A 22286-nucleotide genomic window follows, 5' to 3' on the forward strand; every position below is an offset into this window, starting at 1 on the left:
GATAACAATGGATAAGCAAAGTCTGTCAAAGTATACCAGAAAGAGGCAGTCTGAATGATGTCATAAGTCGGCTTCATGTCACAGAGTAAGAGGCAACTGCAGGGGGGTTGAGCTGTGTGTTACAATATGTACCACAAAAGCCAAAAGCATTGGTGTTCACATGACTGTTATGTATGGACCCGTTTCTTAGTTTAGAAAGCAGATGTCGATCTTGGTTGATACCTCAACAAAGAACATGCAAGTCTTTTGGAGATGCAGGGACATTAAATCTAAATAAATAGGGGGTTCTTTAATCTTTTTGAGAGGTAATAAATGCCTACAAGTGACCCCTCCACAGTACTCAGAATGCATATGTAGTAGATGAAAAAAATCTAGTCTAGGTCTGCTTGAAGAAGAAAATATAGTTGTTTACATTGGCAGCATCCTGCCTTCCATTTGGCCTTGTGGCTTTTGCTACTGGTAGCTCAATAGATTGTTAGGGCTCATATACTGCAATGAAGTTTGGTGTTTGGGATTAAAGAAGATGTAAACCCGTTCACTAAACTCTTATAATCTTTAACATATTAATCTATGTCTGTTCTATCTACACCAAAACCCCCACATAGAACACTAAGGCCCCATACACACGAGAGGATTTATCCGCAGATACGGTCCAGCGGACCGTTTCCACGGATAAATCCTCTCAAAGATATCCGCTGATTTCGATGGGATGGAGTGTACACACCATCCCATTGAAATCCGCGCGGAAATCCTCTGCCGATGACGTGTCGCGCCGTCGCCGCGATTATGACGCGGCGACGGGCGCGACGCTGTCATATAAGGAATTCCACGCATGCGTCAAATCATTACGACGCGTGCGGGGAATCCCTTTGGACGAATGGATCCTGTAAGTCTGTACAGACGAGCGGATCCATCCGTTGGAATGGATTCCAGCAGATGGATATGTTGTGCAGCACAACAAATATTCGATCTGCTGGAATCCATCCCAGAGGAGATTTCTCCGCGGAAACAGATCCGCTGGCGTGTACACACCATAGAATCTATCCGCAGAAACCCATTTGCTGGGATTTATCTGCGGATGGATTCTATCGTGTGTATGGGGCCTAACAGTTCCAGGTTCTCTGCACCAAAAGTTTATGTACCACACGACTGAGTAGATAAAAAAAAAATAATGAGATTTCTATAGCTCAACAAACTAACATTAGTCTGGTTTTAACTTTAACAAGGCTATATTCCAGTTCATAAAATGGATATGTCATCTGTGAGAAGAAACTTCGTTCAGCTGTAATATCAACTGTTTATGTGTTTTGTTATCTATAAGGAGGATCCAAAGTGGGAATTTCCCCGGAAAAACCTGGTCCTGGGTAAAACTCTTGGAGAAGGAGAATTTGGAAAGGTGGTTAAAGCAACAGCATTTAGACTAAAAGGAAAAGCTGGTTATACTACAGTGGCTGTGAAAATGTTAAAAGGTGAGAATTTTTTACGTCTTTTCCCTATGGTGCGGCTGTACACATTTACATGGCGCACACCACAATTTACTTTAATAATAAAAATGTAAAATGGATTTTTAAAAGGGAATCAAAAGTTATGTCTAACTTTTTACCTTTTAAAAGTGGTATCGAGATTCATAATTTGTTTATAATATCATCCCACAACCACACTACAAGTCGGTAAACGATAAACTCCCAAAGCCAGAAAATGGAGCACACATGTTCAACCGCTCCAGGAAGAAAGGTGTGGGGCTTCTCCAAAGTCAGGTTATCTGTATCCCTGTCTTCCTTTTCTTAAAAAAAAGTCTTTACCTATTTAATGGTTTGGGTATATGGAGCACAAACTCCATAAGACCTCAACCACGGAAGGAGGGCCTGATGGGATGACGACAATCCAACAATCTTAATACAACAATTTGGTTACAGCATGATAGGGAGGTAGCTAAATATTTTTAAGAGCAGCTGGCTCCCTGTTCCCCTCCCTGTGTTATAGTATTGAGACTTCCACACCAGCTGCAAATAGTTACTGAATGCAAATTAGGGAGCCAGCATTACTGATACGGGGGATAAATGATGGGTAGCTAAAGTTTTGCAATTGAAGACATAATATGTTGACATATACCTTGTAATGAGTTATGAGATCTGCAAGCCTATAGCTGTTGAGGGGTTGTCCAATCATGACGTCCTGAGCACAACATCTGCTTTCGTTAATTTCACTCTACAGCGGAAAATTAGTGTTTGTTAATCTTTTCCAGAAAAGGGAGCGATAAAGGGGGAAGATTTCTCCACTGAATTGTGCTACCTTTTAGTCCATACAAATGAAATAATCTAAGGGGAAGGGGTGGGGGTTCTTTAAGGAGTCATTCTCATTCAAGCCTAAAATGTCTGATTGACCTTTTTGCTTAAGTTTATGGAGCTCCATCATAGCAGCATAGACAGGTTGCCTGTAGTGTAGATAGAAGAGAGTGGTTTCAAAGAGGGGAATAGAGTGAAGAAACTGGTCAAGTGGAGTGTTACAAAGCAATACAGGATGCTGGAGGAACTAACTGTAGTAGTGGCTGCTGTAGAGTAAGGTGACCAGATTTTTAAAATGAAATCCGGGGACATATTTTTTTTTACTAGTAATGGCGGTAATCAGCGACTCTCTGACCGTCACCGCCGCAGCCCGCCTCACAGCCTGTCAAGTCTTATGGTCCGGGCCCCGGCTACTACTGGGTGGGGAGAGAAGGAAGATCACTTCATCAGGGAAGGCAAGGAGATAGGCAGGCAGGCGTCTGGCCGGGACTTGAGCCACGGCAGAAGAACATGCGAGCGGAGATGGATGGGCATGCACCCGAAAATGAAGAAATGTTCCCTCCACTCCGACCAGCACATGATCAATAGAAAGGGACACAGATAATGGAAAAAAATAACCCCCTAAGCTAATAGGAGCGGCGGAGCGGAGATGTGTAATTCAGATTTGTTTTAATTAATTCTACACTGACTGTCTTTGAAATTGCCCCATCCCCTGTTCAAATCCAATCCGGGGACAAAACCATGGACAGACTTGGTCCGGGGACAGTGTCCTCAACCCGGAAACTGGGGATGTCTGGTCACCCTACTGTAGAGGCATCCCACATTACTTCAGTTGGAGCAAAATATAGGTTATTTGCATAAAGCTCATCCAGGACTGCATGACTTGGCTATAGGGTGGTCTAAGTGGAAGAGAAGCATGAAGGTTTTCAAAGTGGAGTATTTCCAATGCCATACCTCAGTAAGGTTACATACTGAAGTCAAAATAGATCACTAGTAGTTGTCTTGGAGAAGGCAGACCTGTCCAAATCCAGGGTGACATTGAAGTCTCAATAGTGAGATCTTGTCATACAGCAAGTAAAGAAGATCTGAATTCAAAAATGGTGGGATACATGTGATGACTAAAAGATATATCTGTGACCTAAGGATAAAGACATACTAATGGCAATGGGGGTCTGCATGTTTGTGATCAGCTGCGTATAGTAAGGATTTACTAATGAGAACTGAGCTACATGAATTATTCAAGTGTGTGACAAAGAAATGTAATAGCTATACACAGCCAAGGAATTAGCATTTTCAGAAAGAAACTAGCCAAATCAGTCTCCATAATTTAAAAAATTTCAGGTGTATTGAAACTGTACATTTTTTTTTATTTTTTTTTAGAAAGTGCATCACAGAGTGAGCTACGGGATCTTCTTTCTGAGTTTAACCTCCTGAAGCAAGTAAATCATCCACATGTCATAAAGCTGTATGGGGCCTGCACTCAGGATGGTGAGTAATCCCAATTAACCTCCCTGGCGGTATGATTATATCAGATTTTTGCATCTCAAAGCGGTACATTGTTTGGCAAGGAATAACACATTTAAATCTGTCCAAACCAGAGTCTAGTAGTCATCCCGGGTATGGTAAATTTTTAAACATGAAATCATAAATTATAATATAATAAATAACTACAATTAATTATAACAAATAATAATATAATAAAAATAAAATGTATTCAATAATGTAATCAAATCAAAAACACAGAATTTTGCTAAGTTGCAGAATTGTGGCTGTCGTTACTTTCATGCCCTGTACACACGATCGGTTCGTCTGATGAAAACAAACCGATGGATTTTTTCATCTGATATCCGATGAAGCTGACTTTCATCAGTCTTGCGTACACACCATCGGTTAAAAAGCCGATCGTGTCCAACGCGGTGACGTAAAACACAACGACGTGCTGAGAAAAATTAAGTTCAATGCTTCCGAGCATGCGTCGACTTGATTCTGAGCATGCGTGGATTTTTCACCAATGGATTTCCCCACAGACGATCGTTTTTTTCTGTCGGTTTTTTAACCATAAGAAAAATTTGAAACAGGTTCTATTTTTTTTCACCGATGGGAAAAAAACTGATGGGGCCCACACTCGGTTCGTCCGATGAAAACGGTACATCGGTCCATTTTCATCAGACGAACCGATCGTGTGTACAGGGCATCAGTGTCTGATGACGAATTTCCACACAAATCACTATCGCTAAATTCTGCAAGTGATTCTAATTTACTATCGCTGTTTTTTAGCAGGTCTAAAATTGCTTTTGACGTAAAGGGAAATGTTTTGATTTTCATGGACAATTTCAAGTTTCCAGGTAGAAAGAACAGTATATACTGTATAATATAAAAGTGCATGCAGGGTGCTGGACAAAGCACTAGGGACAATAGGGATGTGAAATGGTTTGATACAGTAATGTAATCTGTAAGATTACAGTGTGCTGTACGTGTTTTGTTTTCTTGCACTTTTTGAATTTGCTGCTGGGCTCCGTCCACGTGTGTCACAACGCTTGCATGCAACGGAGCCTGGCACAGTAATACATCGGGCGGAGAACACAGCCCGTGAACACAGCTGGAGGACATCGCAGGATCCTGGGGACAAGGTAAGTAACTTTCCCAGAACACTGCGATGCACTCCCGAGTGTGGCTTGGGGTTACCGTTTTGGTAATGAAAATTCACCCCAAGCCACACCTGAGATTACCGCCAGGGAGGTTAAACCCCAAAAGAACCTTGGTTAAATACATCCCAGGTGCATCAATACAAAAGGTGTGTACAGTCTTTTTTTTTGTTCATATTTGTTTTAAAGCAGCCACAGCCTGAGTAGAAAAGCTTGTCTAATGGCAAAATGTTTTAATGTGGGACCCTTGCTTTTTCTGTGGAAGCAATGGTCTCTCTGCAAAAGTACAAGATACCCCCTGCTAATTCAGAGCTAGAGTTCTTGGATCATCGGGGACCATTGGCTTTTCTGACTGAACAGCTCTGACTCAGAGGGGAACATGGTCGACCTTTGCAAAGTGATCACTGATTCCCCAAAGAGGACAAATACAGGTGTCCACAGGGGCATGAAAGTGGTTGTAAACCCTTACAGACCACTTAGATTAAGGCTTACCTGTAGGTGCAAGAAATATCTCCTTAACCTACGCGGTTAAGCGCGCCGTTATTAAAGGTGATCATGCCGTTACTTCCGGCTCCTGTGCGCATGCGTGGGAGTGACGTCATCGCTGCTCCGGCCAGTCGCATCGCTGGAGCAGCGATACCCGGAAGTCACTCCGGGAGAGTTGGCGGCATCGGAGGAGGCAAACGAGGACCGCTGTGGGGACTTCGATCTCAGGTAAGTACTACATAATGAGCTAGTAAGCTCATTATGCCTTTGTCTTGCAGGCTCTTTTTTTTTTCTAGAGGAGGGTTTACTTCCTCTTAAAGGCTCAATCACTTTTCTATAATATGGAAATAACCCACTTAATTTGAGGATTGGTGATAAAATAAGGCAATAATATATTTTTTTCTGTTATTATGACTGTGCCATGATTCATGCTGGTTTGGTGGAGGGCTATTTGGTTCCTATTGGCATTAACATTTAATTACAAATTGGTTTGCATTGTAGTTATCGTCTATACATAATATCAGTTTTATCAACTGGAGTTTGCCTTCAAAAAATGAATAAGTAATTTTACTGTAAATGTAAAGCATGTTGTAAGGAAGGGGTGATGAACCTTATAAACCATATAAAATGATTATTAGACCCAAATTAGGATAACAACCAAGTCTTTTTTTTTTTTATAAAAATGCATGTGACCTTTGGGCTTTTACAGTATGTGATAAAGTCTCCTATAACCTTAGATCTTTATATTTGCAGCATTAGTACACAGGTTGTGCCAGGTGTGCCTGGGCACACTCTAATCACCTGTGTGGTGCAGATTCCCCCTGCTTGGACCCCTGATATGTTTAAAAATTACAAAAAAAAATACTGACACTGTCCATTGCCAAACTGACACCAATCTCTGCCCTCTGTCAATCTCTACATATGCACACACTCACAAATATGTTTGAGCTTTGGGGTGCATGTCCTAATGCAATAGGCTGTGCAGACCTATGTTAGTACATATGATGATTATTATTAACAATATTTAATCAAGTCATTTTTTGTACTTTTTTTAATTTATGTTTATTTATATATGTATTCAGGTCCCCTGCACCTCATAGTGGAGTATGCAAAGTATGGTTCTCTGCGTAGTTTCCTGAGAGAAAGCCGCAAAGTTGGGCCTAGTTCTGTGGGTGGTGACTCTAATCGTAACTCCAGCTACTTGGATAACCCAGACGAGAGAGCCCTGACAATGGGAGACCTCATCTCCTTCGCATGGCAGATATCCAGAGGAATGCAGTATTTAGCAGAGATGAAGGTAATAATGAATGCTACTTTGATTTCACTCAGAATTGTCTATTGCCGAAAGCTAGGAACTAGCCCTGGTCACAGCTGTTGGGACTTTATCTTTATACCGAAGCATAAAAGGAAACTTATTTTCAAAAAGCTGTTAAAATGTGCAGCTTCCAGACAAAAATAGCATTTGCTTCTCACACTTTGTAAATGTTGGAAAGGGATATGTAATGGAGTTTTCAGTTTACTTATTGCATTACTGTACTATACAATAAAAAACAAACCTTCATTAACCACTTCTGGAACAAGCTTAGTTCTGACATCTGTTGCTTACAAGTATTGCTTAAAATCAGTATTTTTTGCTAGAAAACTACTTAGATCCCCCAAAAATTATATATATTTTTTTTAGCAAAGACCCTAGAGAATAACCTGGCGGTCGTTGCAATATTTTATGTCACACGGTATTTGTGCAGCAGTCTTTCAAATGCATTTTTTTTAAATACACTTTTATTAAAAGATAAGAAAACAGTAAAGTTAGCCCAATTTTTTTACACATTGTGAAAGATAATGTTATGCCGAATAAATAGATACCTAACATGCTATGCTTTAAAATTGCACACACTCGTGGAATGGCGACAAACTACGGTACTTAAAAATCTCCATAGGCGACGTTTAATTTTTTTGCCAGATGGTTGCTCGATCCTCCCAGTGGTAAAGGAGACCCAGGCAGAGCGGCAGAAGCGGCAGCCTATTCACTTTTAGTAAATCAACCCACAATAAAGTAACTTGTCCTGTGAGTGCACATTGCTATATATTTTGCCTCCTGCAAAATCCTAAATTATGAAGAAGTATCACATCATTTTACTGTGACATCAAAGCTACTGCAGCTATAGCTCCCAATAATAAACACAGACAAGGCTAGGCTTGGCCGGTTGGTGACTGACAAGCCAGGGACATGTTAATAAGAGCTGGCTATGCTAATAAGCTTGCTCCATGAGGGTGCAAGGGTGACAACACTGTCCTGAACTGAATTGTGGTCTGACAGAGTTGTCACCCTATTAAAGATCTATTAAAGGAAGTGAAGTAGCAACAGTTTTTGCTGTCAAGATGGATAGGTACTATTTACAAATTGATAGGCAAGTAAAATCTATTTTTTATGATCTGACCATACTTTATTTTTATGATCTGACCATACTGACCCGCCCTCCTAGATTGTAAACTCTAACGAGCGGGGCTCTCTGATTCCTCCTGTATTGAATTGTATTGTAATTGTACTGTCTGCCCTAATTTTGTAAAGCGCTGCGCAAACTGTCGCTAAATAAATCCTGTATAATATAATAATAATACCGTATATACTCGAGTATAAGCCGACCCAAATATAAGCCGATGCACCTAATTTTACCACAAAAAAATGGGAAAACGTATTGACTCAAGTATAAGCCTAGGGTGTCCATCTGCATGTCTCACTGTGCCTCACTGTGTCCATGTGCATGCCTCACTGTGTCCATGCCTCACTGTGTCCATGCCTCACTGTGCCCATGCCTCACTGTGTCCATGCCTCACTGTGTCCATGCCTCACTGTGCCCATGCCTCACTGTGCCCATGCCTCACTGTGCCCATGCCTCACTATGCCCATGCCTCACTGTGTCCATGACTAGACTGATGTTTAACATGGGAGTCTATGAAAGGGGTGAAAAAAAGATTGACCATACTTTATTGTCTCTTTACAGCTTGTTCATCGAGATCTGGCAGCCAGAAATGTACTGGTTGCTGAAGGTCGCAAAATGAAAATATCAGACTTTGGTCTTTCTAGAGATGTATATGAGGAGGACTCGTATGTAAAAAGAAGCAAGGTAAACATAGCTATAAGTTGGAATCCCTGTTTCTTGCACAACTGGAACTTCAATAGAAAACACAAAAGAACAAGTGGTAACCATAATCTGACTAGAGTATTGTATATTGACTTTACATATCTTATGATCATGATTGCAGTCAGTGTTCTGTACTGTAATTTATTGCAGTGGGGGAGATGAAACAGGGAAGAGATGCGAGACATAAGAGGTATGTCCTAAAACTTTTTAGGTTGTATCTCTTATGTCTACAAATCCTCAAGCGGTTAAATATTCTTGGCCTCTACGGTTGGAATAGTGTGCCTTAACTGAACACATTAACCATCCAGAGACTTTTATATTTTGGGGGATTTTCCCATTTAAAGTGGAACTTCAGTAATTTTTTCATCTTTCCATCTATTAAATCTTCTGCCCTTGTTGTTTTAACTTTGGGTCGTAAAACATTTTTTTTTTCTGCCAGTAAATACTTTATACAGCCCACTTCTGTTTCTTGTCTGGTAAAAAGCCTAGGCTGATGACATCATGCACAGCTCTCTCTCTCTCTCTCTCTCTCTCTCTCACTCTCCTGAGAGTTTGGGATGAGTCATAAGAGGGCCAATGAAAGGGAGATTTCTGCAGCATATTTGGAAAGTACAGAATCACAGTATATATAAAATAACATGCAAAGTGGTTGGAAGGAAGCTTTAGAATGGCAAAGATGTTTTTATTACAAATTGTGTGAGCAGACTGCAGTTCCTCTTTAATTGCTAACCCATACATGTTTAAAAGCTGAGGATGTTTGTCTGAGAAAACAGCCTGACAGACAGACACAAAGCATTGTGTAGTTGTTTTCAGATAAATTGTAGAGCAGAAAACAGAACACAAAAGTGCTGGATGCTCTTTTTATTATTAAGGGGACTTTGACCTAATACATGTATTCAACAGGAACCCTCTTTAATTAAATCAGTTCTCTTTATTTATTTATCAAAAGTGTTTTCTATAAGTGTTGTGAGCCAGAGGTCATATGTTTTTCTTATGCTTTGATTTTAGGGAAGAATACCAGTGAAGTGGATGGCGATAGAGTCCTTGTTTGATCACATTTATACCATGCACAGTGACGTGTAAGCCCTTTTTTTCAGCTTGCTCATAAAATGACACATTTACATTAAAAAGGCTAATAATGTACATTCTATGGCTATGGTTTGTGGTCACTTGATCATCACTTCTGTTGGAATTTATTGGACATCCCATTCTAAAACTATGAGGCATTAATATTGAGAGAGCCCCTCTTTAGTGAATATGACAGCATCCACTTTTCTAAGAAGGCTTTCCACAAGCCTTTGGAGTGTTTCTGTCGGAATTTGTGCCAATTCAGCAATAAGATTGGATGAGAAGACCTGGTTCAGAATCCGCATTCCTATTGTTTCCAAGGATGTTCAATAGGGTCTGGGTTAGGGTTCTGTGCAGGCCTCAACACCAAACCATGTCTTTATGGAGCTGGCTTTGTGCACAGGGGCACAGTAATGCTAGAACAGAAAATGGGCATTCTCCAAACTGTTACCACAAAGTTGCCTAAAATGTCTTTGTATGCTGTTGCATTAATACCACCTACCTGAAACACCAGAACTGAAGAGGTGACCACATACTTTTGGCCGTATACGTGGGTGTGATGGTCAGTGGTCTACAGACCATTAGCGATATAGGGCCAGATCCACAAAGATCTGCCTATCTTTAGGCAGGCGTAGCGTATCTCAGATACACTACGCCACCGTAACTTAGACGTAGTTTCCGTATCCAGAAAGAACTTGCGCCGTAAGTTACGGCGGTGTAGTGTAAATGTGTCGGCGTAAGGGTGCGCAATTCAAATGACTAAGATGTGGGCGTGTTTTATGTCAATTCATCTTGACCCAACGTAAATGACGTTTTTTTTAACGGCGCATGCGCCGTCCATGTGGGTATCCCAGTGCGCATGCTCGAAATCACGTCGCAAATAGTCAATGCTTTCGACGTGAACGTAATTTACGCAAAGCCCTATTCGACGCTGTCCCGACGTCCATACTTAACATTGCGTACGCCTCATAGACCCAGGGGTAACGTTACGCCGAAAAAAGCTTTACGTAAACGACGTAAAAAAATGTGCCGGGCGGACGTACGTTTGAGGATCGGCGTATCTAGCTAATTTGCATACTCTACGCGGAAATCAACGGAAGCGCCACCTAGCGGTCAGCGTAAATATGCACCTAAGATCGTATGATGTGGATACAAAACAAAGATACGACGGGGCATCGTAGAACTTACGCGGTGTATCAATAGATACGCCGGCGTAAGTTCTTTGTGGATCTGGCCCATAGTGTACAATAATTGCAGCAGATTATTCAACTGAATAATAATAATAATAGTAATAATAGTAACTACGTACGCATACTGTAGAATGGTTCTGGGATTCTAACCTTTTAAAGGAATTCACCAAAGATTGTGGTTGCTGCTGTAGTAAACCACTGTGGTCTTTATTTAGAGATTAATATTTGCATTACCAGTGTTTTGCCACACATACATACATATAGTAGGTGAGGTTGAAAAAAGACACAAGTCCATCAAGTCGAACCTATGTAATAGATTTTAAGGTAATATAAAATCAACTAAGCCCCCAGCCTGTTTCTCACTCCACCACCTCTTTAACCAATCTTTTTACACTTATCTAACACAGGGCTGTCTTAAATGTTGATTGGACCCTGGGCAAAAATGTTCTTGGTGGGGGGGCATGCAATTTTGCACTCCACCTGCTCTGAGACATACAATAAATATCAGCTAGACTTGTAGACAGTTTACTGTATTAGGTCAGGCAGTGACTGTGATTGGTTGCCAGAGGTTACAACATATCATTATCACTTACTGACTGGTTGCTAGAGGTTACAGCACACATTACGGCTCACTGATCAGTTGCTACAGGTTGTTACAGCACATGATTTCTTCTTGTTGATTGGTTTCTAGAGATTACTGTACAGTAATACTGCTCACTGATTGGTTGCTAGAGGTTACAGCACATCATCTCTTCACTGCAGACGGGCATTATATACATATGAATGACGCCTGTATTTACATATGAATGGTGCCGGCCTCATCTGTTTACATATGAATCCCGCCACTATTTACATATGAATTCTGCCGTTGTTTACATATGAATGATGGTTATTTACATGTAAACACAGGGTCTGCAGGTGAGTCATCTGTACACAACAATAGGACAGAGCTGGGTAGCATTAGTAGCAGCACTTCACACTGAGATATCAGGACACAGCAGAGGACTAACATTTCTAGAGGCAAGGGAATTTAAACTGGGATAGTTGTCAAGTATGAGACAGCCTCTTTAGGCCCCACAACAATGACAGGGCCCAGGGCAGCTTCCCCTTTTGCCCTGCCTTAAAGACGGCCCTGATCTAACAGGCGATCTGGGCTCCCTCCAGCTTTAGCCCCAGGATAACATTCAGTGTTTTGTACAGGCAGTAATACTGACTAACTCTGACTTAACATCCAAATGGTATCATGTCCTTTACCCAGATTCCACCCTTCTAAACAGCAGTTCCAGAACCAGAGATAGAATGAACCAAGAGCAACTTCATGTGAGTGTAATTGAGATAGTTCTTGCAGGTTGAGTTGCGGACATGTGAAATAGGGTACTTTACTAGGTTTAGGGTCACTTAAAAACTGAAGTTTAGGTTCTGATATTTTTACACATTTGATCTAATGTACGTATACTGTAAGCATGTTCCATACCTGGTTGATCTCTGTGGAAGCTGGAAATCACTGTAATAGGCATAACTACTACAGTGATCGCTGCTGGTCTCCAGGTACAATGGCAAGTTCCGCATGGGAATCATTAAGAGTTTGCACTTTCTCATTCTCTGATTGGATGGGGGGGGGGATAGTGATATCACCACCATGCCTCTCTGCCTTATCCAATCAGAGAAAGATTTTCATTTAATTGAGAAAATGCATTTCTAAATGATACTTGTGCTGAGTGAATGCCCCCCTGTGTTCACTAGGCAGCAGGGCAACATACCACAGTGATTACCAGCTACCACAGGGATCAGCAAGGTATTCCAAGCTGGATCAATGTAACAATGCAAAAGTATCTAAAAAATAGTGTCAGTTTTAAATCCAGCATTTCTATATAAAGATAAATGGGCGCTGGAAACAGTCTAAAATGGCCAAGTCTTTTAAAAGACTACTGTAAAACTTTTTGTTATGTTATTTTAGAATAATATATAATGCATAATTTTATGTTGTTTTCTTATGTCTTTACATTCTGTCTTTTAAATAGGTGGTCTTTTGGTGTTCTACTATGGGAGATTGTTACACTTGGTGGTAATCCATACCCTGGCATTGCTCCAGAGAGGCTTTTCAACCTTCTAAAAACCGGTTACAGGATGGAAAAGCCTGAGAACTGCAGTGATGAAATGTAAGTTTATCGTTCTTTATCTGGGTAATAGATGAAAGTGTCTTTTGAACCAGCAAGCTAACTTGAATAAATCAATTTATAATAAGTGGAGTGAATAAAATAAGCCTCAGATTGTGTTTTTCAGCACTACTTGCAGATATTTTCTGCTAGCTTGCATTATGACAGCTATTTGATTATTTTTATACTGAATAAAACTGAAATATGCGTTCTTGGCCTTCAGGTACAATCTTATGCTAAAATGCTGGAAACAAGAGCAAGACAAAAGGCCAGCATTTGGAGAAATCAGTAAAGAGTTGGAAAAGATGATGGTGAAAAGTCGGGTAAGCCGGATGAAAAGGCAGCTTGTATTAAAGGCACAAATGTTACATAAATGGAAATACCTTATCTTAATATGGGTTCCCTGTCGGATGTGCCTACTGAAACAATGTATTTTACAGTGCATTTAAGGCATTTTTAGCTTAAAGTATTTACTAATTGTTAATGTTTCAAGAAAAAATTCTATAAGCAAATAGAGATATATTTACCGTATTTATCGGGGTATAGCGCGCACCCCTAAAGTTGCCCCCATTCCTGTGGAAAAAAAGAGTTTTTTGTACTTACAGTTTTGGTGTCTTGCGCGGCGTCCATCGGCGAATCCGGCGTCCGTCTGCGGCTTCGGGTGTCCTCTTTGTCGGGTCCGGCGTCCTCCCCGCTCGTTTCCCGCGCCGAGTTTTGAATACTGCGCCAGCATATACCGAGCGCAGTACACTCGGGCAGGCTCGGCAACTGTCGCGCTCACGTCCTGTACGTCCAGGACGTGACAGTGGAAGAAGCCGAGACTGGCCGACTATACCCGAGTGTACTGTGCTCGATATATGTCGGCGCAGTATTCAAAACTCGCCGCGGGAAAGCGGGTATCGACGTATATCGCGCACCCACGATTTTGCCCTGATTTTCAGTGCAAAAAAGTGTGCGATATACGCCGATAAATACGGTAAGTACAGCACTAATATTCAGCCTATCCATTGTTTCTGCTGAGAGGACTCACCGAGGGGCAGTGGAAACTTGGAAACAGTGAGGCTGGTTTATAGAAGATGAAAATTTCACTGATAAAGTTGTGTGAATCTTCACTTCATTTATTCAAATATGTGAAAAGCAAATTACTTTGATTACCCAATCATGTGCAGAAGCTTTTCTCATGACTGGATAATTGAAGTGAGGCTTCATGATTTTTTTCATGAAAACCTACTTTGATCACAGTGTTTCTTCATTTTCCCATTAGAAGTGACAATGAGCATCTGTATGCACCACTTTCCCTCTGCCCTTGCCCCTTTCCATTCACACAAAAGTAAAGCTGGCCATAGAAGTCTTAGGAAAATGTGTAGGAAAATTCTCAGAACATTGAAAACCACATGCACTGTTAGAAATTTGTTTATTCAAGAATTTTTTTTAATCCTGTTCTTATTTTTAAGAATTTTCTGGCCACAGTGGCTGAAAACGAACGTCGATTTGATCCACTAGTGATTAGACAAACAACCAAATATTTAGTAGAAACGTATTTTCCCTAGATATTTTGTTTGATCTTCTACTTATGTATGGTCAGCTTAAGGCCTCGTACAGACGAGCAAACATGTACGATGAAAACGGTCCGCCGGACCGTTTTCAGCGTACATGTCTGCCCGGAGATTTCTGTATGATGGCTGTACTCACCATCATACAGAAATCCGCGCATACTCGATACGCGGCGACGAGGCCGCGCCGTCGCCGCGACGATGACGCGGCGACGTGCGCGGCCCTGGCAGTTCAATGCTTCCACGCATGCGTCAAAGTCATTCGACGCATGCGAGGGATGGCGGCCGCTCGGACATGTACGGTAGGTCTGTACAGATGACCGAACATGTCCGACGGACAGGATTCCAGCGGGCATGTTTCTAAACATGTTTAGAAATATTTGCCCGCTCGAAAAAGGCCCGGCGGGCAAATGTATGCTGGAATCCTGTCCGCTCGGCTGTACAGACGACCGAACATGTCTGCTGAAACTGGTCCGCGGACCAGTTTCAGACATGTTCGGTCGTCTGTATGGGGCTTAAGAGTTTGTCTTTATGGTAGTGCAATTACATTTACCTGCTTTAAATAACCTTTTGCAGTTTTACTTAACAACTGGCAGATAAAAAGGGTGCTATTGAAGGGTAGTATTGCTTCCAGTCAATTTGAGCAGACTGAGGCTTGCCATACTTGAGTAATTTTTTTTTCCATTCAGCCAGCAGGTTGAACAAAAGAAAAGGACTCAATTTCCCCATCCACACATTTTATGTGGATGGGGGAATCCCTCCCACTGAGCTATGTATTCTGACAGTAGAGAGACTTCCCTGCTGAACCGGTCAAATTTTGATCCATGTTTGGCACCTTGATAGACTTGCACTCGGAGAGAGAGAGAAAGAAAGAGAAGCGTAAAGTCACTGTGCATCCCTACCAAACAGAAATTACAGGCTGTAAATAACAAACACTTAAAAATTATTTACTGTAAGATAATCGTTCGCATACATATTAAAACCTTAATAACTTTAAAGAGAATCATAATAGCTTTGTGTCAATATTATTCTCAAGTTATAAATAAAGTTTTATGTTTTAGATTGATTTTTAAATTGATGTTTTATGCATTTTATTTGCTATATATATTTACATTTTGTTCTTACAAATGAACATTTTATATACAACAAATGATTCCCAGAGCACTATGGGTTATCTAGAGAGACAGCACATCAGATGTTTTTTCTTTTTACCACTTGCTGACTGCACTATAGCCGAATGACGGCTATAGCATGGCCTGCTAGTACTGAGACACTGTCATATGAGGAACCTGCTGATCACAGATTGAGGTAAAGAGCCAATCAGCGGCTCTTTACCACATGATCAGCTGTGTCCAGTCACAGCTGATCATGGATCTAAACAGAAGTCGGTTATCGGTACTCCTTCTTCATGGGGAGGATGAGGAAAGAAGAAGAGAGACGATAACCAGCTTTTCTAAAAGGGACATGTACACCGATAATCAGGGCACTGATTATCAGTGCAGTTCCATCAGTGCCCACCAGTGCTGCCAATCTGTGCCCACCAGTCCTACCAACCAGTGCCCACCAGTGCTGCTCATTATTTTTTTCCAATCAGTGCCTCCTCATCAGTGTCACCTATCAGTGCCGCCTATCAGTACCCATCAGTGCCACCTATCAGTGGCCATTAATGCCACCTAACAAAATGTTATAACAAACTTTATTTTTTAACAATTTTATAATATGAAAAAGTTTTTGTTTTTTCTAAATCTTCAGTCTTTTTTCGTTTAGCAAAAAAAAAAAAAACCCCGATGATAATTAAATACCACCAAAAGAAAGCTCTATTTGTGTGAGAAAAATTATAAAAATTGTTTTGGGTACAGTGTTGTATGACCGTGCTATTGTCATTGAAAGTGCAACAGTGCTGAAAGAAGAAAATTGGCCTGGGCAAAGCCTTCTGCAATTAGTCTTTCACTTTTTTGTGTATATATTTCAGTTTTAGCTACTAAGCTCTAAAAATTGCTGTTTTGACAACAAAGGAGCTAAAGAGGCAGAGAAAAATGTGAAAAGAGGTCTAAACATGTTATCTGCTGGCTAAATGGAATACTGCGTAATACTCATATGAAATATGCCTAATTCATATTTCCATGACTAAAAATATAGTAGCTCCTATTCTAGCACCTCAGGTACTCACTCTGAAAATGTTTGCGTTTTTTTACATTCATATTGGCCAGCAAAACCACCCATCCTATATGGTAGCCATGGGCCAGTAGGAACATTCTGGAGTGCTATTAGAATATTGATAGGTTTACTTTGTAACAATTTTTTTTTAGAAAAGGGAAGATTCCCTTCACATGATACGCTCCAATACATATATTTCGCAAATGTGAAGGGGTAAACTCATGTTTACCCTATTTTATAAGTGAACATCCAAGCAAATAGTTAAATACCGAGTTGAAATGCAAATATGTGAACTGTATAATGCTCACTCCTTTGCAATAAAAATTCAGATACTTTAAAAGTCTACCTCTTCTGCGTTTTTATTAATAATTGGGATGTTGCTCCTCCCTTCTGATTAGTTAAAGTGGTTGTAAAGGTTATTTTTTTTTTTAAATAACAAACATATCATACTTACCTCCACTGTGCAGTTCGTTTTGCACAGAGTGGCCCGATCATCCTGTTCTGGGGTCCCACGGCGGCTCTCTCGGCTTCTCCCTGCAATAGCAAACCCCCTCTGGGAAGCTCTCTCCCAAGTGGGTTATCTTGTGGGCGAGCTCCTGTCTCATACACTCGGCGTCCATAGACACAGAGTTTATGACTTGGTTCCGCCCCCCGGCGGCTGCGTCATTGGAATTGATTAACAGCAGCGGGAGCCAATGGAGTTAGGCTGGCCATACATGGTTCAAATCTCAGCTGGTACCTGCCTATTTGAATTGTTAATGGGCAGACTGAATGAACCAAGTTGATCGATCGATCAGCTTGGGTACAACCAGCCTGCTGGATTCTCTTACGATTATCACTAGCGGCTGCTATAGCTGCTAGTGCTAATCACTATCTTGTCCCAGCGGAGGCGGCTTCCCCTGCCTGCCCCACGCCTCCCCACTGGGAGCAGACAATTGCTTGGCAGGACGGATTTTCCTGTCAACACTGTCTGTGTTGATAGAGGAATCATGCCCATTTCTGCACCTTGTATGGCAGGCCTTAGATCCTATGTTAGGATTTTCCAGCTGTTTTTGCCTCCACTATGGAGAATTACCCTTTATCTGTCCTTATGACCATTGTATCATTGTCACCGAAGCAATAAAAGATGAGAAATCCACGATTTTAAAGTAGTCACCAGAGGAAGAAAATCCTCATATTTTAACGCTTGTATTTATAACTATCAAATGTGGGAACTTCTTTCACTTTGGAAGAATTTCCTGTCATTTCTTGGTGCATCTCTGGAGAGAAAATTAAGGTAAATTTCTTGGCAGGACATAAGCAGCAAAAGATAAGTTGATAGGGATTTAACTCTCTGCCTACTCTAAATCTCCCCAAGATTAGCTGGCTTTACATACACTTTAATGCATTTTAATGATGGGATAATTGGATAAAATTGTGTGTATTTTTAATATCTGCCTATGTAAACTGCCAATGCTTTCCTTTCATAGCTTTTCGGATTTAAATTTTGTGATTTTGTGATTTCTGTATTGTAATCAGGATTACCTGGACCTTGCTGCATCCACACCTGCAGACTCCATGTTGTACGATGACGGCCTTTCTGAAGAAGAGACGCCTCTGGTGGACTGTAATAATGCCCCACTCCCTCGAACTCTTCCCTCAACCTGGATTGAAAACAAACTCTATGGTAGAATTTCCCATGCGTTTACTAGATTCTAGTTACGCTGTTGATCGTCTAACAATCTGCTTCCCAAACCCCAGGGGCTTTTGTCTGAATGAAACCAATCAAACTCTGCTTGAAAAGCTCTTTAATTTTACTTTAAAGATTTTATTTTTTTATTCTTTTGCATATTTAAATAATGAATGTTGCAGAAATATTCGCAGCACTCTTCCGAAGAAGCAAACAAAATACACATTTCTGAATCACAAATACATCTGAACAGCATAGCCAAGGAGAACACTTACATAAAACATCCTGAAGCTCTATTTATATCTTACATTCTGTGGCATGAACCAGCAGCACTTAATTCACAATATATGTCCATATTTTTTGTTTGTGGAAAGCTATCCTGGACAGAATATCTGAAAAGTTCATGGGCCATTTTAGTAAATGTTACGTTGTAGTAGTTTTTTCCTTTAATGCGTTCATTACTTAATAGCATCAAGCAGTTTAGATCAAGCATATAGCCGGTGGTTGGTAGGGGTGTACTAGTATATTGGGTGGAACCTACATATCTAGATAAAATGTAAATGGCCACATAGTTATTTACACGTTTATGATCCTCTGTTTGCAGTGATATGTCATTGTTGCACATTTAGTAGAAATTACAGTAAGCTTACTTGTTTGTCTCCGGGTATTTAAAGGCCAATTGTAGTCTTTAAATAAATTGGCAAAAAAAATTTCAGTGAGCAGTGAAACGATTTTATAACATGTTCCTACCTTTGTTATGTAGTTAATCAATCCCCACAGCAAATCCAAAGTGCTTTCCCCAAGTGTTAGGCTTCAGAGAGAACCACTCTTTTTTTGGGGAGGTAGCATTCTCACCCCCCACCCCCATTCTATTTTAAATTAAGCAGGGGGCATGTTGGAGTGTGGCAGGGTAACTGCTGCAGTCCTTTCTATATAGCCAGCCTATTGGGCTGAATATTCTCTTTTTAACTGATTTATTGAAAAACTACCATTAGTCTTTAAGCAGTAAGGGAAATTATAAGAACAAGGTGATGTCTATGGCAGCAGTTCTCTGTTCTTGTTTAGATGAAACACCAGATATCCATGTGCCTTTGTCATAAGCCCTCATCCCTAAAAAAAAAAACAGCCCTATAAAGATGCACTCCATATCTGACAATCTGCATGCCCTGTTACAAGCTGCAGATTCAATATCTGTATATGAGGGACTCTCCTAGACTTTCATCATTAGACTGGATTTTTGTTGCTCTTAATGTGAAGCCCATCTTAAAGCGGTAGTTCCCCCTCCAAAAATGTTTTACGCTTAGTCTGATGCTCATTTTGTCTAGGGGAATCGGCTAGTTGTTTTAAAATCGACGCTGTACTTACCGTTGTAGAGAGTGATCTTCTCCGCCGTTTCCGGGTATGGTCTTCGGGTATGGGCGTTCCTTCTTGATTGACAGTCTTCCGACAGGCTTCCGACGGTCGCATCCATCACGTCACGATTTTCCGAAAGTAGCCGAACGTCGGTGCGCAGGCGCCGTATAGAGCCGCACCGACGTTCGGCTTCTTTCGGCTACTCGTGACGCGATGGATGCGACCGTCGGAAGCCTGTCAATCAAGAAGGAACGCCCACTCCCGAAGACCCATACCCGGAAGCGGCGGAGAAGATCGCTCTCTACAACGGTAAGTACAGCGTCGATTTTAAAACAACTAGCCGATTCCCCTAGACAAAATGAGCATCAGACTAAGGGTTAAAAAATTTTGGAGGGGGAACCACCGCTTTAAGGCTGGGTTCAAACTATGTGCGGCATGGGGCACAGCAGGGGTCCGGTGTTTCCCCGTTCACCATTTCAGGTCCAAATTAGGTCAGAATCGTTGCCTGAATTCGGACCTGTAAGGGAGCCAAAGACACACAAGACCCTTCTGCTGTGTGCTCCGCAGCTGCCTCGGAGATGTGTGAACCAGTTCCATAGAGAGCCGGTCACACTCTACTGTCATGAGTATTGGATGCGGGGAAACCCACAACCAATTCAAATAAGTGTGAACCCAGCCTCAAACAACCTTATTTTCCAGTCTATATACCTTTTTGCTTAATGATTATATAGCGTTGTATATACTTTTAACACTTTTGTTATATTAGTAGTAAGTTAATACCTTCTTAAACTGTTATCATCTGTGACTTTAATATATTTCATAGACGGCAGTGCTGGAGAACTCAAAGTATGACTACTGTCATTTTTTGAATAGCATTCCATTGTATTAAATGTATAAACTTAAATCAATGCAACATCAGCATAAATTATATTATTTATCCCATTTACCTTTGTCTGCCTAAATGTATAAATTCCCAGGTTTACATGATTAACTTATTTTTATTTATTTCTAATTTCTATTTAATCTGTGTAGTTTTCGGGATAGACGTCTAGAATAGTATGGCCTACTGAAACAAACATTGTGACCATTTTATTAGCACTCTAAAGTGACCAAACCTGCCCTATAGTGTACATGGAAAAATTGCTATGTCAGTGTAGCTGCTAGGCTGGGGGCAAAATTTGTGGATTTTAAAGTTTGCGGGTATGAAGGTTTTACATGATAATTTGTTATCTCCAGTGATCAACTGGAACATATGAATTCAGATTGTAGGCTCATTCCACTTGTAACCCAGCAAATGGTGCTTTACCTTAACATGATATCACCAAGTATAACTATGTTAGTCTAATGAAATTTTTATATGCAAGACCAGTGAAGAGTTAGCAGGAGATATTTGACCTAAACAGACCAGTTATAGTCTGAAAACCGCAAACGACAAATGTTATTTGCCTTATGCTTTGTGACAAACCTTGTCTTTCATGTTGTCTTGCGATGTCTCTGGTATAAATGTCTTGTTGTGTTGTTGACCTGAGACAGTAAGCATAGTTCTTGCCAAAACTCCTTATTTTTGTCTCTCAATTTCTAATTTTTACAATCAAAGAATCAGACTTGGGATTTTCCATTATTCTATGTTTCAAAATGTCTACAAATTAAGGGGCTTGATGTAACCAATGCATGCAAGCAAATTATTAATACGATGTCCAGGAACTCACAGAATGCATTGGAACCATTAATAACATGACTTAATCTCAATTATTTATGTGGTGGACTTCCTATTAGCATGTTTCCCGATTCACAGCCACTTCTTGATTGCACAGACATTAGCCATTGATGTTGTCATTGAATCAACACCAGGAGTTCTATGAATCCGAAGATATTAGGACATTTTTAGCCATAGTAGGACATTTTTACAAAGGCTGTACAGAAAGTAATGCAAAAGCGAACAAAACTTTTTTTTATTAACTTCCATAGGACGTTTAAATTTTGTTTTGTTGGTAGCTTTTCATCTATAGTAACTATTCTTCTTTTTCATTGCAGGTAAATAATGGATTCCAAGCAGAAGCAATGTGCCATCAATGAATTCTTGATGAAGGAAGGGTGCAGACTATGTCACATCCACAGAAGACTACATAATGTTTATGGAGATGACACCATTGACAAATGCCACCAATGACAATGCATTGCTCTTGTCAATAGTGTCATCTCTGTAAACATCCTGTAGCCTTCTGTGGAAGTCAGACAGCCTGTACCCCTCCTTTGTCAAGAACTTAATGTCAGCATGCTGCTTCTGCCCTCAATCCATTGTTTACCTGCAATGATAAAGAAGAAGTTACTGTAGAGGATGAGTTACTCTACCAACATGTGAAATTTGAACAACCTATGTAAGTTAATAAAAATGTCCGCTTTTGCATTACTTTCAGTACAGCCCTTGTAGAATTTCTGGCAAATTAAGCAAAATGTTCCCAAATTTGTCCTCAAGAACAGCATTTTTCCAGATCTGTTCTCAAAATCACAAAAACAGCTGTGTTATGCCCTGATAGTCTATAAAATGAAACAATAATGTTTCCAGTGGGATAGAGATAGG

General features: G+C 40.6%; 1 protein-coding gene across 1 annotated transcript in view; it reads left to right on the forward strand.

The window, feature by feature from the left end:
* The window catches only part of RET (ret proto-oncogene), a 120754-nt gene that overhangs the window by 93645 nt on the left and 4823 nt on the right, over nucleotides 1-22286 (forward strand). Inside the window, exons 12-19 of the mRNA XM_040320675.1 lie at nucleotides 1322-1469; nucleotides 3666-3773; nucleotides 6499-6713; nucleotides 8419-8541; nucleotides 9568-9638; nucleotides 12839-12976; nucleotides 13197-13296; nucleotides 18202-18349. Coding sequence (XP_040176609.1) covers nucleotides 1322-1469; nucleotides 3666-3773; nucleotides 6499-6713; nucleotides 8419-8541; nucleotides 9568-9638; nucleotides 12839-12976; nucleotides 13197-13296; nucleotides 18202-18349 — 1051 coding nt within the window. The remainder of the gene's footprint in view (nucleotides 1-1321; nucleotides 1470-3665; nucleotides 3774-6498; nucleotides 6714-8418; nucleotides 8542-9567; nucleotides 9639-12838; nucleotides 12977-13196; nucleotides 13297-18201; nucleotides 18350-22286) is intronic.

This window comes from Rana temporaria, chromosome 8 (genome assembly GCF_905171775.1).
Source record: "Rana temporaria chromosome 8, aRanTem1.1, whole genome shotgun sequence".
Lineage (NCBI taxonomy): Eukaryota > Metazoa > Chordata > Amphibia > Anura > Ranidae > Rana > Rana temporaria.